This window comes from Athene cunicularia (assembly GCF_003259725.1).
Source record: "Athene cunicularia isolate RWA chromosome 5 unlocalized genomic scaffold, athCun1 chr5_part1, whole genome shotgun sequence".
Classification (NCBI taxonomy): domain Eukaryota; kingdom Metazoa; phylum Chordata; class Aves; order Strigiformes; family Strigidae; genus Athene; species Athene cunicularia.
Genome location: NW_020799101.1, coordinates 41,765,361 through 41,782,797, shown reverse-complemented (window position 1 = coordinate 41,782,797; position 17,437 = coordinate 41,765,361). Strand labels below are relative to the sequence as shown.

General features: G+C 41.7%; 1 protein-coding gene across 3 annotated transcripts in view; it reads right to left on the bottom strand.

The window, feature by feature from the left end:
• The window catches only part of LOC113480562 (transmembrane protein 263-like), a 240,785-nt gene that overhangs the window by 202,869 nt on the left and 20,479 nt on the right, over positions 1–17,437 (bottom strand). The window contains exon 3 of one of the 3 annotated variants that reach the window (XM_026849414.1): positions 13,692–13,827. Coding sequence is in view for 1 of the 3 variants with exons in the window: in XM_026849412.1 (XP_026705213.1) it covers positions 77–286 (210 nt within the window). In the remaining 2 variants the exon portion in view is untranslated. Of the gene's footprint in view, positions 1–76; positions 322–13,691; positions 13,828–17,437 lie in introns of those variants that run through there. The other 2 variants (XM_026849412.1, XM_026849413.1) reach the window with 2 other exon arrangements.

The window sequence follows — 17,437 nt, the reverse complement described above, 5'->3', positions numbered from 1 at the left end:
AGCTACCGGGCGCCGCCGCGGCCCAGCCGATCCCCGCCGGCGGGACAGCCCTCCCGGTGACAGCCGCCAGCATCACCTTCATGCCGCCTCTCCCGGAGCACCGCCCGGCGGGGTTGGAAAGAAAGAAGGAGGGCGGGCGGGCAACCGCCGGCTGCGTGCCCGTCTCCGCCGGGGCTCCGGCTCCTCCTGCCCGATGTAAACACACACCGGCGGGGGGGTGGGCCGAGGGGGCAGCGCCATGGCAACCCCGGCCGGAAGAGGAAGCGCGGGGGTCAGGGGCCGCCATCTTGGCGGGGGCAGCGGCCGCCCGGCTCTTGCTTTCGGCGGTAAATCCAACCGCTGGGGCCTCGTCCTGCCGGGGCAGGCGGCGGCAGGTTGGGGAGGATTTTCAGCAGCTCTCCGAGAGATTCAGAGCCGAGAAGTTCCGCGGAAGCCAGGCCTCCAGGCAGCCTGCGCCGAGAAACCCCACCAGCCACGCTAGTATAAAACGCTTCCTGATGTTTGATGTTCAGGTGCTTTACAAACTGTAACGTATCCACCACCTCGCACTTTTTATTGTACACCCGATGGGAATGCAGCAAAGGGAGATGAAATGGCCCAGCCGTACTCAAACAAGTGTCTGGCCAAGATGAGGAGCCTGTTCTCTGTCCTTGCTGTACACTTGCCGCTGCTTAATCGATTCCAGTCAAGTGCTGAGTTACTAGGAGGGACTGGGGCTTTCTGGCCGTTTTTTCACATTATCCTCGGCCAATGTAGCACTTCTCCGACCTGCAGGATGGGGCTGCGCCTGCTGCTGCTGCTACACGTGAGGCCGTGCTGTTTGGTCACAAAGATAGACTCTAGAAACAGTCTTTGGCATGTAAAGTTTTCTTTATGTATTAATTTAAAAGTATCATCAGGCACAAGCACATGTGTGGATAGAAGAGTGTTGCTGCTGGGGAATGGTTTGATGCAATGAGTGAAGCCAGACAAAGCAAAACAAAAAGAAGGGTGGTTTGAAGTAATGATTCTTGGAACTGGGAGATAAACCAACAGTAAGCAGATGATGATGATGAGAGTTCAATTTAGAGTTATTCCACAGGTGATGCTGAGTTAATATGTTATGTAGAGACCATATCTATAACTTGACAAGTGGTTGAATCCAAAAGAAGAAAGATTGCTTTTGTTCCCTTTTTTTACCCCTTGACTGAGAAACTGCCATTTTTTCTCTAAAGAATGTGCCCTCAGCAGCTATGTGCTAAATCATTCCTCACTACAGTGGACCGTATTTAGTCAGAAAACATAAAAGGAAAAATGTGCTGGCTTAAAGGCTAGAAATTACTTCTCTCAGTGCACAGTGGAAGAAAAGCAGTTAATTTTTGTTTTCTTACTGTCTCTTCTAATCTGCATAATCTCCTTGGAGAGTAGAGTTAGAGTGGTACCCTAAGACTAGTTTCCATTTTTCAGTTAAATAGGAAGCTCTTGAAGGACACCAGAGTAATTTCCTCACCCCACAAGAGCTGACAACTACAGAGACCCTTTTCCTTTGCTTCTCACAACACAGCCATGCCTTAAATAGTTTTCTGGATCACTTCTCAGAGGAGGTAACCTTCAACCCTTTCATGGCACAGATTCTTACAGCAGAATTTACAATTTCTTCTGCACACGTACACATACTTCTCTTCAAGCATGTGGATCTTATCAGAAGACCAGTAGTGGAAGGTGGTGAATTCAGGGAAGGTTTCACAGACCGCAGTAATTTCTACAGACGTGCACATATATATGGGTGTGCATATATATGCACACCTACTATGTGTGTGTGAGAGATCACCCTATATATATTAACTATAACATCATAACCAAAATATAAATCCTCTCCTCAACACACTATATAACAGAATTTATATCAGATAATCTTGTCAACGGTATTAGTAGAATTAGATAATTGTATTAGATTTAATTGCATAATAGAAGTCCGTATATATGTTCATATCTATGGTGCGTAGAAAGAAGTTCATATCATGTTTGTGTTGAGTAAATTATAGCCCGAGTCCTAATAAAACAATACTGCCTAAACTATAAAGAGTTAAAGAGTAAATTATCTTTTCATTCTTCAGGGTAAAATGAGTCATTCTATTGAAGTTCAAAATAATGCAGCTTTCTACATTGAAAATTCAAAATTTCAGATGAACATAACATGATTTCTTAGGAAGTTCCTAAGCCCCTAAAATAAAATATGTGCAATCTTTTAAACAACATCATGTTGTCATGTTTGTGATGTCTGTAGAACATTCAAAGAAGGTTCTAGCTGAAAAATCAGAATATTGTGGGTGATAGACAAATCTAGGAGGGGAAAAAAAGATTGGGAACTAATAAGTTGTTTACTTTCTTCTAGGCACAGAAAGTCCTTTATTCCTGAAACTTAGCAGCTACCAAAACTATTCCCTATCAAAAAATTACACAACACAGGCTACATACACACTACCAGATAGTGCGGCTCACAGGGTATGATTTTGTTCAGTTAAATGGTGCTGAGGACACTATGCCCTTATTATACATGTTTCAGGGGGTGATTGCTGTGAACAAGTTCTAATACTTTAGACTGAAGGCCTGTTAATGACTAAAAACTATGCACCTGGAATAAGTTTTTCCAATTTAGTTTCACCCAAAAGGATTTAATCCAGTTAACGCACTCCAAGCCTGCTCTGGTTAGATTCAAAAATGTGAATTAATCTCAAAAATGTGTCTTTATCAAAGCAAAAAGGCTAATGTAGATGTTTCCATGGTTAAACTCTACTGTTTGTAAATTAAAAGTGATGTCTTTATAATGCAGAAATTCCCTTCCCAGCTTTCCTGAAGAACAGACCACTCTAGATTTACCTACCCACAATTTTCAGTGAAGGCTGAGGACCTCAAACATCTTAAATGACTAAAGTATGGTTCACTTATGATTTTCTTCAGGGTGCTGAAACAAGTGAAAAATATTTTGACCTTCAGATTTGGTCACAGTACATTCCTAAACAACTTTTTACAAGAAAAAGAAACACAGTTTCATAAAAGTTATTGTGGTTTGAGCTCAGAGGGCAGCTGAGCACCACACAGCCACTCACTTCCCCCCTTCCCCCCACAGCACTGGGAAGGGGAAAGTAAGCAAAGACGCTGCTCACTCCCCTCATCCCCTCCAGCACTGAGGAGGAGGAAGCAAAAGACCCAGGAACTTGAGATAAGGATAAGGAGGGATGACTTCATCCTTTAAGGCACAGACAAAAGACACATCCGTTAAGGGAAGGAGAAAAAAGAACATAAATTTAATACAGACACTAACACCACCACCACTTAACAGAGAGTAGGGCTGTGAGAAGTGTTACCATATCTTAAAAACACCTTCCCCCATCCCTCCCTTCTTCCTGGGCTCAGCTTTGCTCCTGATATCTCTACCTCCTCTCCTCCAGCGGCACAGGGGGCAGGATGGGGGGTGCAGTCAGTCCTGCTGCTTCTTCCTCCTTGGGTTGGGGGTGGAGGCTTTTGGCATCCCTCCCCTGTTCCAGCACCGTCCCCCTCTCACAGCAGACAGTCCTCCACAGACCAGCTCCAACACGAGTCACTCCCACGGCTGGGTGGGTCCCCCCCCAACGTGTTGCAGTTCTCCCAGCACTCAACTACAACAGCAGGACCTTCTTCCCATGGGGTCCTGGTCTCCTTCGGGTGCAGTCACCTGTCCTGGCGTGGGGCCCCATAGGCTGCAGATCACTGTCTGCTCCCCCATGGTGTCGGGGGGGGCAGCCCTGCCGTCTCACCACGGGGTACAGGGGAGTCTCTGCCCCAGCGCACCTCCCCTTCCTTCTCCTTTCTTCCAGTGACCTTGGTGTTTGCACAGATGTTCTCCTCACAACTGCTCCTCACAACTCCCCTTCTTAAATATGGTATTGCAGAGGCACAGCGAATTGGCTTGGCCTTGGCCAGAGGCGGATCTGACTTGGAGCCAGGGGAGCATCAAGATGCTGGCTAGAAAGCACACTCCTCAGATACAGCATAACATAATGGCATCTCCCTGTCACACATGTTAATTTTAAGAGATGAGATTTCAGCACCTTTTTCCTACGCTGATGACCAGACACTGGCTTGGAGATAAGAGTTGGATCAACAACTGAGATTCCAAATCTCACCCCTACAGTGATAGAGCTTTCCCGTACATGTATTTTAACATGTGGAGATAAGTAGTGATCATTGTAAAGCATTCAGGTGGACTGAAGCATTAACATAGAGATAATTGATACCAAATTAGACTGCTGCGAGTTTCTATTTCACCTTTCCATACTAGACACCTGAGTGCAGGTGACTGGCACCATAAAACAGAATTGCCTTTGTTGTTACCCCTGTTTACCTTCATGCTCTTTTCTTTCCTAGTTTCCTGTCACATACTTGCCCTGTGTGACATTTGAACAGCCTTCACATTGCCTGCTGTTAAAAAGGATAATGCAGCAGAAAAGAAATGCAAGTACCATGTGATATAAGACAGGAAAATGATAAACAGTAATAATTCATTGTAACCAGTAGTCACGATATGGTGGCAGTAGTTGGCTCATGTGCTAAAGGGTCCTGGTAATAAGGAAGTTATTTCCAGACAATGAAGCTGCTGATTAGTAATGACTGTAGCATTTACGAATCCTACAGACCTCTCTGCAACTCCTACAGACCTCTCTGTTCCAGATCAAAACATTCTCCCTTACCTTGACAAAATAAATTGGCCACTGGCCTTATCAAGCATCCCAAGAACACCCAGAAAACCAATTAGCTACAACTTTGCGAAAATGTAAGCAGTGACCTTTCCTCATGCTTCATCTTGGTGAAGGACTTGTGTATTGAGGTCACTACCCTGAATCTGTGTTTTTTATAGGCTTATATAGCTGTCAGTACAGCAGCATTTGATTCTCTCTCTCCCAACTTCAACCTTACAACATCCCTGGAAGGTGGGGAGGTACTTGCTGCATTGGGTAGCTAGCTGGATATTGGAGAACACTCCACCTCCAGCAGAGAATTCATAAAATTCTCTCTGAGAATGGAGTTCATATTTCTGAAGGCATAAAGGTGACTGAACACCACCATACACTGGAACCTGAACGAGGTATCAGATGCCACAGAAAACATTTTTGCTAGAGCACGGACCATCACATAGTCTCCTACATCCTGGACTGGTAACAGTCTGATTCAGGAACTGACTCCTTTTAAATACTTGTCCCCTTTAAAACATCAATAAATCCTAACGGTGTAACAAGAAAAGCATAGACAATCTTGTGATACAGTCATGTCACTGGGGGCCACAATTCATAGCTGTAGAAAGGAGCATTCAGAGGTCCACAGGTCTCCCTACCTGCCCTCTCCTGAGAGGAGCCCATGGCACTCAAGCTGAAGAATTTGGTGTGCCAAAAGCTGACATGCAATAGCAGATTTTCCCCTGTGTGGATTTCAGTGTTTCACATGGCATCTTAGTGTTAGGTGCAAGGTGTACAGGTATGTTTAAAAGCAAAAAAATGGCTCGGTGTTGGATGAAGTAAAGGCAAGCCATGGTTCCCCCTGGGCAGAAGAAAGTCTTTTTTATCAGGAAAGGAGAGGTATCAAGAAGGGGAATGGAATCAAGTATAGTCAAGTGACCAGTGTATACTTGAATGCCTGTTTAGGGGATGGTAACACTAGGAGATTTATTAATAATTTCTGAAATTACTTATAGCTGGATTTCGTATTTTATTGTCTAGCTTCATGCATATGACTTCTGGGTTTTGCAGATGAGAAGGAAGAGATTTTGACGTTTCTAAATAATCTCTTACACTCCTCATGTTTAAAGCAGATTTGGTTACTGTAGACTATTAAAAATGGATTTTTACAACAGTACTGCCACACAAATTAATGCAAGCAACAACAAGATTTGAGAGCATTTGAAATCTAAAAATAAGGAAATATTTTTCAGCTGATGTCTTTTCAATATGCTATAGAACAGATCTGTTTAATAAAATACTTCATAATAAGGGTAACGTGCATTAAAACATACCCATGACTGAACCCTGATGCTGCATCATTTAGTAATAATAGGGAGGATGGAGACTCTGCAGCCCAGACGATGTCTCTGGTATAGATGTATGTCTTAAGCCTTACAAAGAACAGAATGAAAAGTTGGCAAGGGGAACACAGATTTAACTAGCTGTTTTCACCATCTGAGCTGAAAGGCAAAATATAAAGACCAGACACTGAAAAATGTTCATTAAAATAGTAAACTTCTTTCCACCTGACAGATAACAACTGTTAAGAATAAATTATTTTAACTGTCAAAGCTATTCTCTTCATGGATATTGCACCCAGCTTGAGATCTGTCAGTTTTGGTCTAGGGTTCATTGTTTCTCCAAGTTTTTTACTTATAGTTACACTTCACTCATGCATGAAGAGACAGTGCAGTAGCTCCACTGTGAAGTACCAAGAAAGTTTAACAGGTGTTTGCAGAACAGTGTAGTAGACTACGCTGTTGGCAAGCCTTCAAAAACTGGTAGACCCAATTCTCCTATTCTGCATCTCAGCTTCAGGTCAGTGTAAGCTTCCCTATTAAAATAACAAAGCTATTGATAGATTTGTCTCCTGTAACTAATTTATACTATGGATGTCTGTACTACTATATTCTCCTTTCTTACCATACATATAAAAAATAAGCTGGAAAACTACTTGGTATTGACCTTTGTTTTCATAGTGGTTTGAATTCCCCTTTTCCCCCTCATTCAGTGTTGTTGCATTAATAACAGGGTTGGGTATTATAAATGTAAAAGTATTATTCTGATAGGGGAGCCCTAAGCAAGACTATAAAGATGTGATTTATACAATACTGAAAAATGGCAGTAATAGAAAAATTTATCAGCCCTTTTAGTAAGCTGAAATCATCTAGCTATCAAGTAGATATATGAACTCTGTACATATTGTTGCTTCAGATTACAAATGGTACTTAGGCTTTAGTCTGATTTTTTTTCCCTCTCTTACTGGAAAAGTTCTTAGATAAAATCCTTTTCAAATCTTTTTATTAAAGATCCTTCTGCAGAGGGATGCAGCACTTACTCATTACCTTCTAGATCTGTACTGTAATCAGTCTGCCCACTTCTCTGAATGCAGATGGTTTTTGCTCCCTTTATAAAATCCTAAACGCCAAATATCAGCTTGGCTTATTGTGTCATTATTTTTAGTTTTGTTGTGTTTCTTTATAGTTCTTTGAAAGAGTGTGGGTAAATGAGGCTAGCTGTTTAATGCCTGTGACAGAGCCTTTCACAAACTGTTACATGACGAGAAAATAAATCAAAGATGATATGAGGAGACACTGAACTATGACCATGGTCTGCTTGTTCTCAGAACACTAAGAAGAAATGAGACACTATGGCAGGCCAGTATTTCATGATGTTTATATTAAATGGGTAAAGCACTTCCACCAACAGATGATGGCATCTTCTAGGGAGATTTTTACAAAATGGGTTGTATAAGGAAGGGCACATTGCTGGCAACCAGGGATTCTTAAAGCCTGATTTTTCATCTGCCTTGGATCTTATATCATTACATCCCTGCAAACAAAGTACACACTAGGTAGAAAACACTACCACCTGGAAGGATGGCATAAATGATAAAGTAAGAACAGCCATTACAGAAACACAACTAACTATAATAGTTGCACCTCCCATGCATTAGATAATAGTTACAGGAGTATTCAAGCAATAAAATCCTTTCATCACTGAAGTCATACAAAATTCCCACTAATTTCCATAGGGCTCTTTTTTTTGCTTCAGTTTGATAGCAATATCTCAGATACTCCATCTGTTTAAATCTCAAACTGGTCAAGAATTTTATTTTGTCTGACGTTCACATTTTCGCTCTTTTTTATTGGAATTTGTGTTCTTTGAGAATGAAGAAAATACTAATTTTAGAATTTTATAAAGGTAGTCAGTTTAGTCATGTAGTATATGGTTAGCTTTGCACCACTGAGAAAAAGAAACTAAGATTTGAAAGCACTTTATACCAAATAAACTGTGAAAGCATCTATGCTTATATGTTTCCAAAATTAAAACTCAGATGAGATTAATTGAAAAATCCAGTCTTAAAAGCAACTGGAAGCTGTATTTCATAAAAAAGCCATGTATTTGGCAATGAAAGCAGGTTTTGATAATTTTAATGAGGGAAAAAAAGTGAGAATAAGTGAGTTTGAACTTTTGGGTTCACTTAAACAAAGCTGCTGTATTTCATATGCCTTTAGTTACAGAGCACGAAGGCAATTTATCTTTTTATGTAGGCTTCAGTGTCTTGCAATAGCAAACTGTCTCTGCCAAAATGCCAGGATACATAACACATATGGGTCTCCCAGACTTCAGAAATTTTCAGATTCATTTTTACTTTGAACTTGTGCCAAAGACTCTGAAGTATACAGACAGCAAAGCTCTGCTATTAGATTCTGCTGACATTTGGAATCACCAGTGATTTGTTCTCAGGATGCCAGAACAAGCCTCTAGATAATATTTCACCCCTATCGTGAACAACAGAATTCATATGGGGGTGTCTCTTTTTTCAGGATATTTTTGACCTTTTTGTTTTAAGTATTTTCTTCCACCTACACAGGCAGTAAATTCTTTTACAGAAGGAGATATTGACGTGATAACACTTGCAAAGTTATGGTGTTTCCTTTAACCAGTGCTTCTGGCCAAAATCCTTTAATGAATTTATCATCCATTTTGTGATCTCCCTTCCCTAGAGTAAAGTTTCTTCTCAACATTGATAAAAACAGGGATTAGAAATCAACTAGCAGCCTCCAAGCTCAGGATCTGTTGTCCAGCAAGAATATTAGTGGCACTGAACTGAGATGGACTTTTATTCCATCATAAATTCCATCACAAATAAGCCTTACAGTGTTAAGGCTTAATTAAATATTGGCCTGGTTAACCTTCTGCTAACTTTCTGAGCTGCTTTTGGAGTGGGTGGAATTTTCCCTTCCCCTATTCTTCCTGTGAAACACTCTTCTTTCTCACATCTTGCCACCACTGCACACACATGCAGATATATATATCCCTTTAAATTAAATTGTCCCACAGCTGCAGATGGGAAAAGGTGAGTAATCTGTCCCATGAGACAGAGGAGGAAAAGAGAAGGAAGCAAAAAATCCCTTTTCCAGTTGTTAGAACAGGGATAGTGGACACAGTAAAGGAGAACAAGGCCCTCCAGCCAACGGTAGGTGAAATGTAAATAAGACATGCAGTATCCAGTGTTTTAGATCACTCATACCACCCTGCACATGTTGATCAGGAACCTTTCAAGACCTCCTAAAGACAACCATCTCCCAGTTTATCTCCCGGCCACATACTGCAGTGATAAAGGTGATTTTCTCCTTCATCTTTTGGTCTTATCTACAAATACTGTTCTTGACATTCACTCCAGGAGTTCATTGTGGCTGCTCTCACATGTAGCGTTTGGATTCTGGAACCATCCCTATAGCATATCTTGAGCAGGCATTACTGCCCAACCAACATGACTTGCTAATGAACCCACCCTTCCAGCAGTTAAGAAGCCAAGGATGGTACACTGATATTCCCCAGGAATACTGGCTACACTGATCTTCCCCTTTCATCTGTCCCTCCCCTCAAATGCTGAATCTCAGGCCCCTGCTCTGCTCACTGTCTCTGTGTAGGGATGCCCGTGCACAACTAAAGAGCTAAACAGTACTGCACATATATAAATTATTAACTGGAGTGTCTTTCTCTCTGGTTGCTGTTAATAGTGGGAACCAGAGGCAAATAACATCATGAGGCACTGCAGTAGAGAGACTCGGGATATTAGCCGTAGCTTTACTGCTTCTGCAACCAGCTCTTCAGCTCCTTCTGCATCAAGGGATGGCACCCTGAGATTCCAAGGATTTTTGTTTTACAGCCCAGTTCTGCTAGGTGGAATTGCATCCCAATGGAGAGCCCTGCCTGCAGAGGTGTCTGCCACTACATTTAAGATGCTTGTCAACGTTTGCAAATATGCATTTTGATTAAGCATAGTCACATGGCTTTATGCAAACTGTGTTTCAAAAGTAGACTGATATCCTAAAGTACCTGCTATCAAAAGAGGAGATTCATTTAGTGTTAGCAGTGTTCTCTGGATTCTTCTCACAGGTCATTAGGAAAAAGGTATTAGGCTTGGTGGGGCCATCCCACAGCATAACATCCTTTGCCCTGCACAACAGGAAAGGACTGCATAAGCATTTCACCTAATGGCAGGTAGGTTCCAGTGCACTGATCTCATTACTCTTTAATCAGTAATTAGTTGTGTAAAAATTAGTACTCCTAGAGAGGAGAGATTAACAGCAGTGGCTTGTTTCTCTGCTGGGCACTGTGTGAACTCTTCTAAGCTCCACAGGTATACCTGGGGCTGTAAACTAATTCTAGATCTGCTTGTCCACTGCAGCTTTAGCCACATGCCCCTGTCCTGACACAGTGCCCTCTTCCTGACTCTCCCAGGTCATCTTTCCAACCTGGCCACTGATCTGCAAAGCATCCCCTGCCCTGCATTAGACCCATATTAATGTTCCAACACACCCTCTGGAACAGTGACAGTGTTGTTGAACTGCCTAGTGAAGCAGGAAGAGACTACCTGGCAATCTACAGAGAGAAGAGAAATGTCAGTACCACTGTGTTGATACAGTGACTGGCAGAGATGCTTCACTTCTCACACAGGCACATTTTGTGTAGCTTTAAATACTACCTACATTCAACAGCTTCTGCTCAAAACAAGTTTCCACTGAGAGCAGCTGACAATTCACATTAATGTTGATGGGAAAGTCCAATCACTAGGCAAAAATTTTCTAAAAAACCCCAGACAGCTTCCAGAGAAGCAGGTCTGTGTTCACGCTGCCTATTATGGCAGGCTAGGGCAGATGTCAGCACCTGGAATGGCCTCTAGTTCCAGAGGGTGTTGAACACTTCAAACCACCTACTTGTAATCCCAGAATGACTAGTACTAAATGAGGAGCAGGGATGTGCATTCCCTTATTTGGTGTAATACACAATCCACATGTAGCTTTTGCAGTTTATGGTCAACACAGATATTGCTATAGCTGCTGTAGGTGACTGACTCCCCTCTTATAGACTAGGTTTAGAGCCAGCTCCAATCTTTGGTTGATAAATGAACTCTACAGTACCTTCTTTCATTCTCTAGGTGCTTGGTCTCACTTTAGTTGGAACAGAGGCCCCCGGATAATGACTTGGAGCAAAAGCTGCATGAAAAAGGGAATAATTCACAGTGAATTAAACCATAAGCTGGAGGTGCTCCATGAACAGGAATGACAGGGGCACACATATAAAAAAAAAATGCCTGGCAGTACATCAGTCAAAGGATGTGCTTTCTTATATTTATGAATATTTAATTGAAGTTGCACACAAAGTGGGTGACAACAATTCTTCAGAGCTGATGATATAATACATAACCACTGTCTTGACAGGAGTCCCGTTCCATCTCAGACCCAACTCACAGCAGTGGATTAGGGGGGTGGTGGTGGAAGGAGTTTCTTACCTTATCCTCACCAGAAAAATACACAGAAGTATTTTGCACAGACTGTTTAAATTCCTGTTACAGATCTTATACACTCTTAAAAATCCCTTGCAGAGCAAATATTTGTTAATGTTTGTATGCTTACGTGCTTTCAAGAGACAGTGCCCATATGCAAAACTCTGTGCTTCTGCATTTATGCATGTACTTATGCTTTTATGCGTGCATATGGGGATTAGCATGTACAATTAGAGTTTTGTCTAATCCTAGTGAAATGTGGTAGGACCATTACTGCCAAGAAAGGAAACTTTTGTCTTCATACCCTTCATATTATTCTCCACCAATGGGTTGTGCCTTGGTAATTATAGCTCTAGAAGGAAGAATGTTGACCTGGGTTTACCTGCTGTAGAGCTACCACAGAGACAGGATTAGCATTGCCCTGGAGATAAAAGCATGGGCAAGTTAGATACTAGTATTCTAGTAACTGTTGAAAAATATATGAACTATTTAAAAAGCAAAACGCTTACGGTGTAAGGTCTCAGTTCTCCACTGCATCCAAGAAAAGTAATAACTTTGCATAGCAGAACTGCAAAAGATGCTGTGGCAGTCCCACTGCTGGCAGAGCCTTCCCGAATCACACTACAGACTCTTACTCTGTAACCTTCTTTTTCTCTTCCTCCTTCCCCTGCTTCGATTTTACTGTTCACCAGGTATCCAGTTCTTCAGCTGATGGAGACAGCCGTGTACCCTTATATAGCTGTTTCAGCCCCTTTTCAGTCTCCAGGTAAAAGACAGTGACCAACTGAAATACTTTATTAACCCTGTAGAATGTTGGGATCTAAAATGCCTGATTTAAATATCAACCAGCACTACAATACTACAGCAGCTTCTCAGATTTGCCTGTTAAATGATTTTTTTTCCCCTACTTCATCTATTCCCCTGATAAAAAAAGCCTAGAAAACAGCTGCTGTTCATAAACATCAGAGAGGCAAAGCAGAGGAATTCTGGGCATGGATAATGCACTACAGAGAGCAATGTCTTTCCAAGAATCCCACCAACCTATTAGGAAATCAGGTAGCAGTAGATGTGCATGTTGAAGCCAGAATGCAGCTGGAGATTATTTTTCTGTACTAGCACAGGCTATAGGGCTGCTTGCATGACATGGCCCCGCCACGGAAACTGCTCTGAAATGGCTCATCAACAATATGCAGTTGAAAAGGCACAGTTTGGAGATTTCTGAGATAATGCAATTTCTGAGATAATGCAACTCTAATCCCAGCAATGCGATAAACCAAACTCAGTCAAACTGCTACATGTCTAACTCCTGAGAGTCTCCAGGATTAAGGTTATAATGTGTATATCTCCTGTACATGCCGTAAACCCATCAGGTTTCAAAAGCAAACATAAACCTGTGTAAAATCGTTTTTCAGATAGTCAAGATAAATAGAAGAAACTGTGCTGATTACTAAATATATCACTTTTTCTCCTGTGAATTATAACCAGCTGATACTCACAGCTTGGTGTTTGAAGTACTTTTGGCTGGAAACTCCACTTCAGATGAGATACAAAATTAGGTCCTCAAATACTTATTTTCATGAAAGCTCTCCTAGTATGTTATGTCATGTCTTAAAGTGTTGAAAACATACATTTCCCAAAACTGAGGAAGGATAATATGGTTATACTAGCTCCTAAATTTCTCTGCTTTTGCAAAGAACATTATCATTTTCCCAAGGGGCAAGTAAACTTCTGTCTCCATGTTGACCCGTTGCTCCAGCACACCTGAAAATACGCATCCCTCTTGCAGAGCATAAATCACTTTGCTCTTTGACCATTTATGACTTTTATTCTCTGTTCTGGGCACTTCTGCTCCATTTCAGCAGACTAATTTTTCTGTGGGAGGTAGAAGATAAGAATATTTAGAGACCACAAAAAAGGCCTCACAAGCTGATTTTTTTCTAACTGAAAATCTAAAAGTTTTGCCTAAGACAACCTAGACTGCTCTTTTCAACACTGTCCTTCAGAGCTCAGTACCCTCAAAACATTTTTCTCACTTCAGAAAAGAACACCGTAGAACTATAGGATTGTAGAGTTGTATCGCCTCAGGTAAACCAGTGCTCTAAAAGTCAGCAGTGGTGAACACAATACAGCTATTTTAGTAGTAATGATATGCTACTCACCTAACTCCAAGCTGAGCTTCCTGTTACAATCCGTCTTCATCACAAATCTTTACTTCAAAGGATATTTTTGGTCATTAGCAATGATTCCTTGGACCCCAGCTTCTCCCATGAACTCTCAATATACCATCACTAGTACCTGTATGATTAACAAAATCCACTTTCAGAACAGTATTCTAACAAGAGCAGAGGTGTGATGGGGAAGAGGTGGTGAATTTTAAGTTAAAAAGCTAACCTATGACATTAATACCTGGAGCAGCAGAAGCTGGACTAAGTGGCCTTGACAGGTCCTTGTAGTTTTTTATTCATGAACTCTTACACCATCAAGTATCCACAGTGCTTGTTTTCTGCTGACAGACCACTGCACATACCGTATTCTGACTCAGAATTTTCAATACTAAAATGACAGTTATTTAGTGACTTAAAACAGTGGCACAACACTCTTCCATCACATGGGAAAATTCTGTGCAAGAGATTCCTGTTAACCACATGCTACCTAGTACCTCAGCAACTACTACTTGCAGTCCTTAGGATTAAAGGCAAAGGACTTAATCAGTAAGTATAAAGAGATTAACCACAAACACTAACAAAGCTTCCTCTATGTAAAGCTAGACATCTCCTTCAATACAACATTTTCAAAGCTGGATCCCTGAACTGTGTGAAAACTGCAGTTATTAAGCACTTCTGGGAACTAGCATGCCTGTTTCAAATCCTAAATGTGGCTGAAGGTGCTTCTCTTTAGCATTAATCAGCTTTGAAAACCTGACCTTAATTTCTTGTCTAGAACAGAGGTAATAGCATCCAACTGCTTTGTAAGTGCTTGCAAGAGGACGCTTGAAGACTGGAGGCTCTGTTCCTTTGCCAAACACTACTTGTCAGGGAAGTGTAGCAATCCTCACAAGGAGGGACGACATGGGATTCCTGCCTTCTAGTTCTCATTCTGCTACTGAGAGATCCTGGATACACTTTCTCATGAGTCAGCATCTGTATTTCTTTATTCATGAAAGGTGGCTAAACATCCCATTTTTCAGTATAGTATTTCAATATATTTTTAAAATCCTTTGAATGAGGCATGCTAAGAAAGTACCGAACATTATTACCTGCTTTTTTCATTTTTCATGTCACTTTTTAGTCTAGCAGCATATATTCCCAAGGCATGTGCTGTCCCTACAAACACACAGAGAAATTGAACCTATTCTATTTCTGAAGCTTCACCCTGACAGATTTATGAAAGAAATGTTTGCTCTTGCCCAATTGCCTGATGCTTATCTATTAATAAGTTTCATCTTGAAGTGGTCTCTTGTGTATGGAACCAGTTTTGTTTCTTAGCAAGGTTTCAGGTTTCTTGGTGTGAAAGCTGCTGTAGAAATACATATGCACATGTATATATGTTCCTGTGTTTGTACAAAGTCCAAGTTCTGGTTGCACAGAAAGACCTGCAAAATGCATGGTTGTAACATGACACTTTAAAAAGTGTGACTCCCTGAAAGCAAAGAACTTAAATAAAAGGAGCAACTAAAAGGAAAACACTTGGAAATGGCAAGAAAATATCATTATCTGAAATAGAAATAAAATACATACTAGGCATTGTAAAAAGACAGCAATCATGCTTAGACACAGGGAGCAGCAGAAATAAAGAGTGGAAGTCATATCTGAATGGTGAAAATAAAGAGCAGTGTAAATTCTGGTAAGTGGCAACATATAACACAAGTAAAAAGATCATTTTTCTAAAAAAACTGGAAATCTATCAAAGATGATGGAATCGGTATATAAGCAAGATATAAAAGGGGAAGATAAGGTTACTGCAGAAAAGTTGTGCATCCCCTTGGTTGACATGTGCTATGGAGCAAGACAGTGATGTTCCTGATCCGATCATTCCTTACAGGGGTTGATCTGAGAATATCTCAGGTTGAGGAAGAATGTCTCAGAGAAAATATCATTGCTTGGAAGAAAGGGTTTTAGTACAAATCAGTGCAGTGAACAGTAACAACTTGCTAGGAGCAGATGACACTCGCCCAGGAGTTCAGAGGCAGCTCACGTATGAAACTGCTCAACTGCTGAGTGAGCTCGGTAAGTGCCGCTTAAATCACCGCACAGCCAGAGCTACAGGAATGTGCCATCAAACTTTTAAAAAGGATCCAGGATGAGTGATTGTATTTCTTCCATACCCAGCATTGGAAGAAATACGTAATAAAAATGGAAGTAGTAGACTCAGGGATAAATATCATACGTTGGGGCTGAGTCAACATAGCTTTCACAGAGCCTGAAATACGATCTCCTAGAGATTTTTGGATAAGGCTGTGATGATCTAGTATGTGATCCGGTGGATATAGTTATCTAAGCTGCAGTTGTGTTCACTGGACTGTCCACACTGGGATATAGGGAGTGAGGAAGGCCGCTCTGCAACATGTTACAACTTTTAGGGATGGAGGGTGCCCACAGACCTGAATGGCTTCTGACTGGTCTCACCTGTGGCCTCTACCCATGGCCTCAGCCCATTGGCCTGAGGGCTCTGTTTAAGCTCTGGCCTTAGCCTTTGCTCCCTGCTTGGGCTGTGCTATATGGGTGCATATCTTCAGTCTGGTCTTTGGTTCCTTGATGGACCCCGGATCTATGTTGTATCCTTGTCTTTAGTCTTGCCTCTGCCTTCAGCTTCTAGATGGGCTCTGGACGTGACTCAGCAGGCTGTGCTGAGGTACTGTGACACTGTCCTGTAGTCACAGCCCCGAGGGAACCCCCCGTATGGAGTAGCCCTTTCCTTGCTGCGCCCCTCTGGCCCATTTGTCTTCATGCTCTTTCAAGACAAACCATGGAATGGGTAAATAACCTATGTTGTGAAGTTAAACGTGGAACTAGGACAGAGCCAGAAGAACATATGGGTTTGGCAGTATAAGTTTTCCAAAAGCTTTCAGGAGGACATACAAAAAAAAAAAAATCCTGAGATTTAAAAATCCTTTAGGGAAGATGGTACAGGTAAATGGTTCATTTTCCTAACTGGCCATCAGAGCACCTCAAATCTGTTGTGGCATCTATATGTGTAATTTAAGTATCTGGAGAAGGTGAATAGTGAAGTAACAAGCTGCAGATGCTACAGCAAAGTTTTGAGATGGTTTGGGCTAAAACCGATTACTTCTTTGCATGGATTACAGGACAGACTCTTCATGCTTGCAAGCTTTTTCTGCAGGAAGCTGTTACTGACTGTACTGTGCAGGCAAGGATCAAAGGAGTGAACAGGCTGAGAGTGGTGATGAGGAGTTCCCGACCATTTCTGGAAACATGTCCCACTTGCACAAATGGCAAACCACTAGAGAGCAGCATTAGATCAAGACTTCTGTTACGTGCCTGAACAACAGAACAAACCATTAACATTACAGTGATTGTGCTGTTTTCAGACTAGGTTTTATCAAAACCAGGGAAGCCACAGACCAGCCAGTCCCATCTGGATACTTAGATACTCACCAGGAACCCAGCTTTCCTCATGCATCAAGTTCAAAAACTGTAGTAAACTTCTCTTCAACCTACTACTACTGCAGATAAAACCAAGTTAGTTTTAGCAGTTTCAGCTGATTCTTGTCTCTAGCCATCATCTCAGGTTAAGGCTCAATGACACCTGTAGTTATCTCCAGTGTAGAGTCTTTGGACTTGTGCCTCTCCTTTCTAACGTTACGGTATCGTTTTGACACTGGAAGGGTAAAATCAAATGGTAAAATAGCAGAGCTCACGCTGCTGCAGGAGTAGTTTAGGAGGAT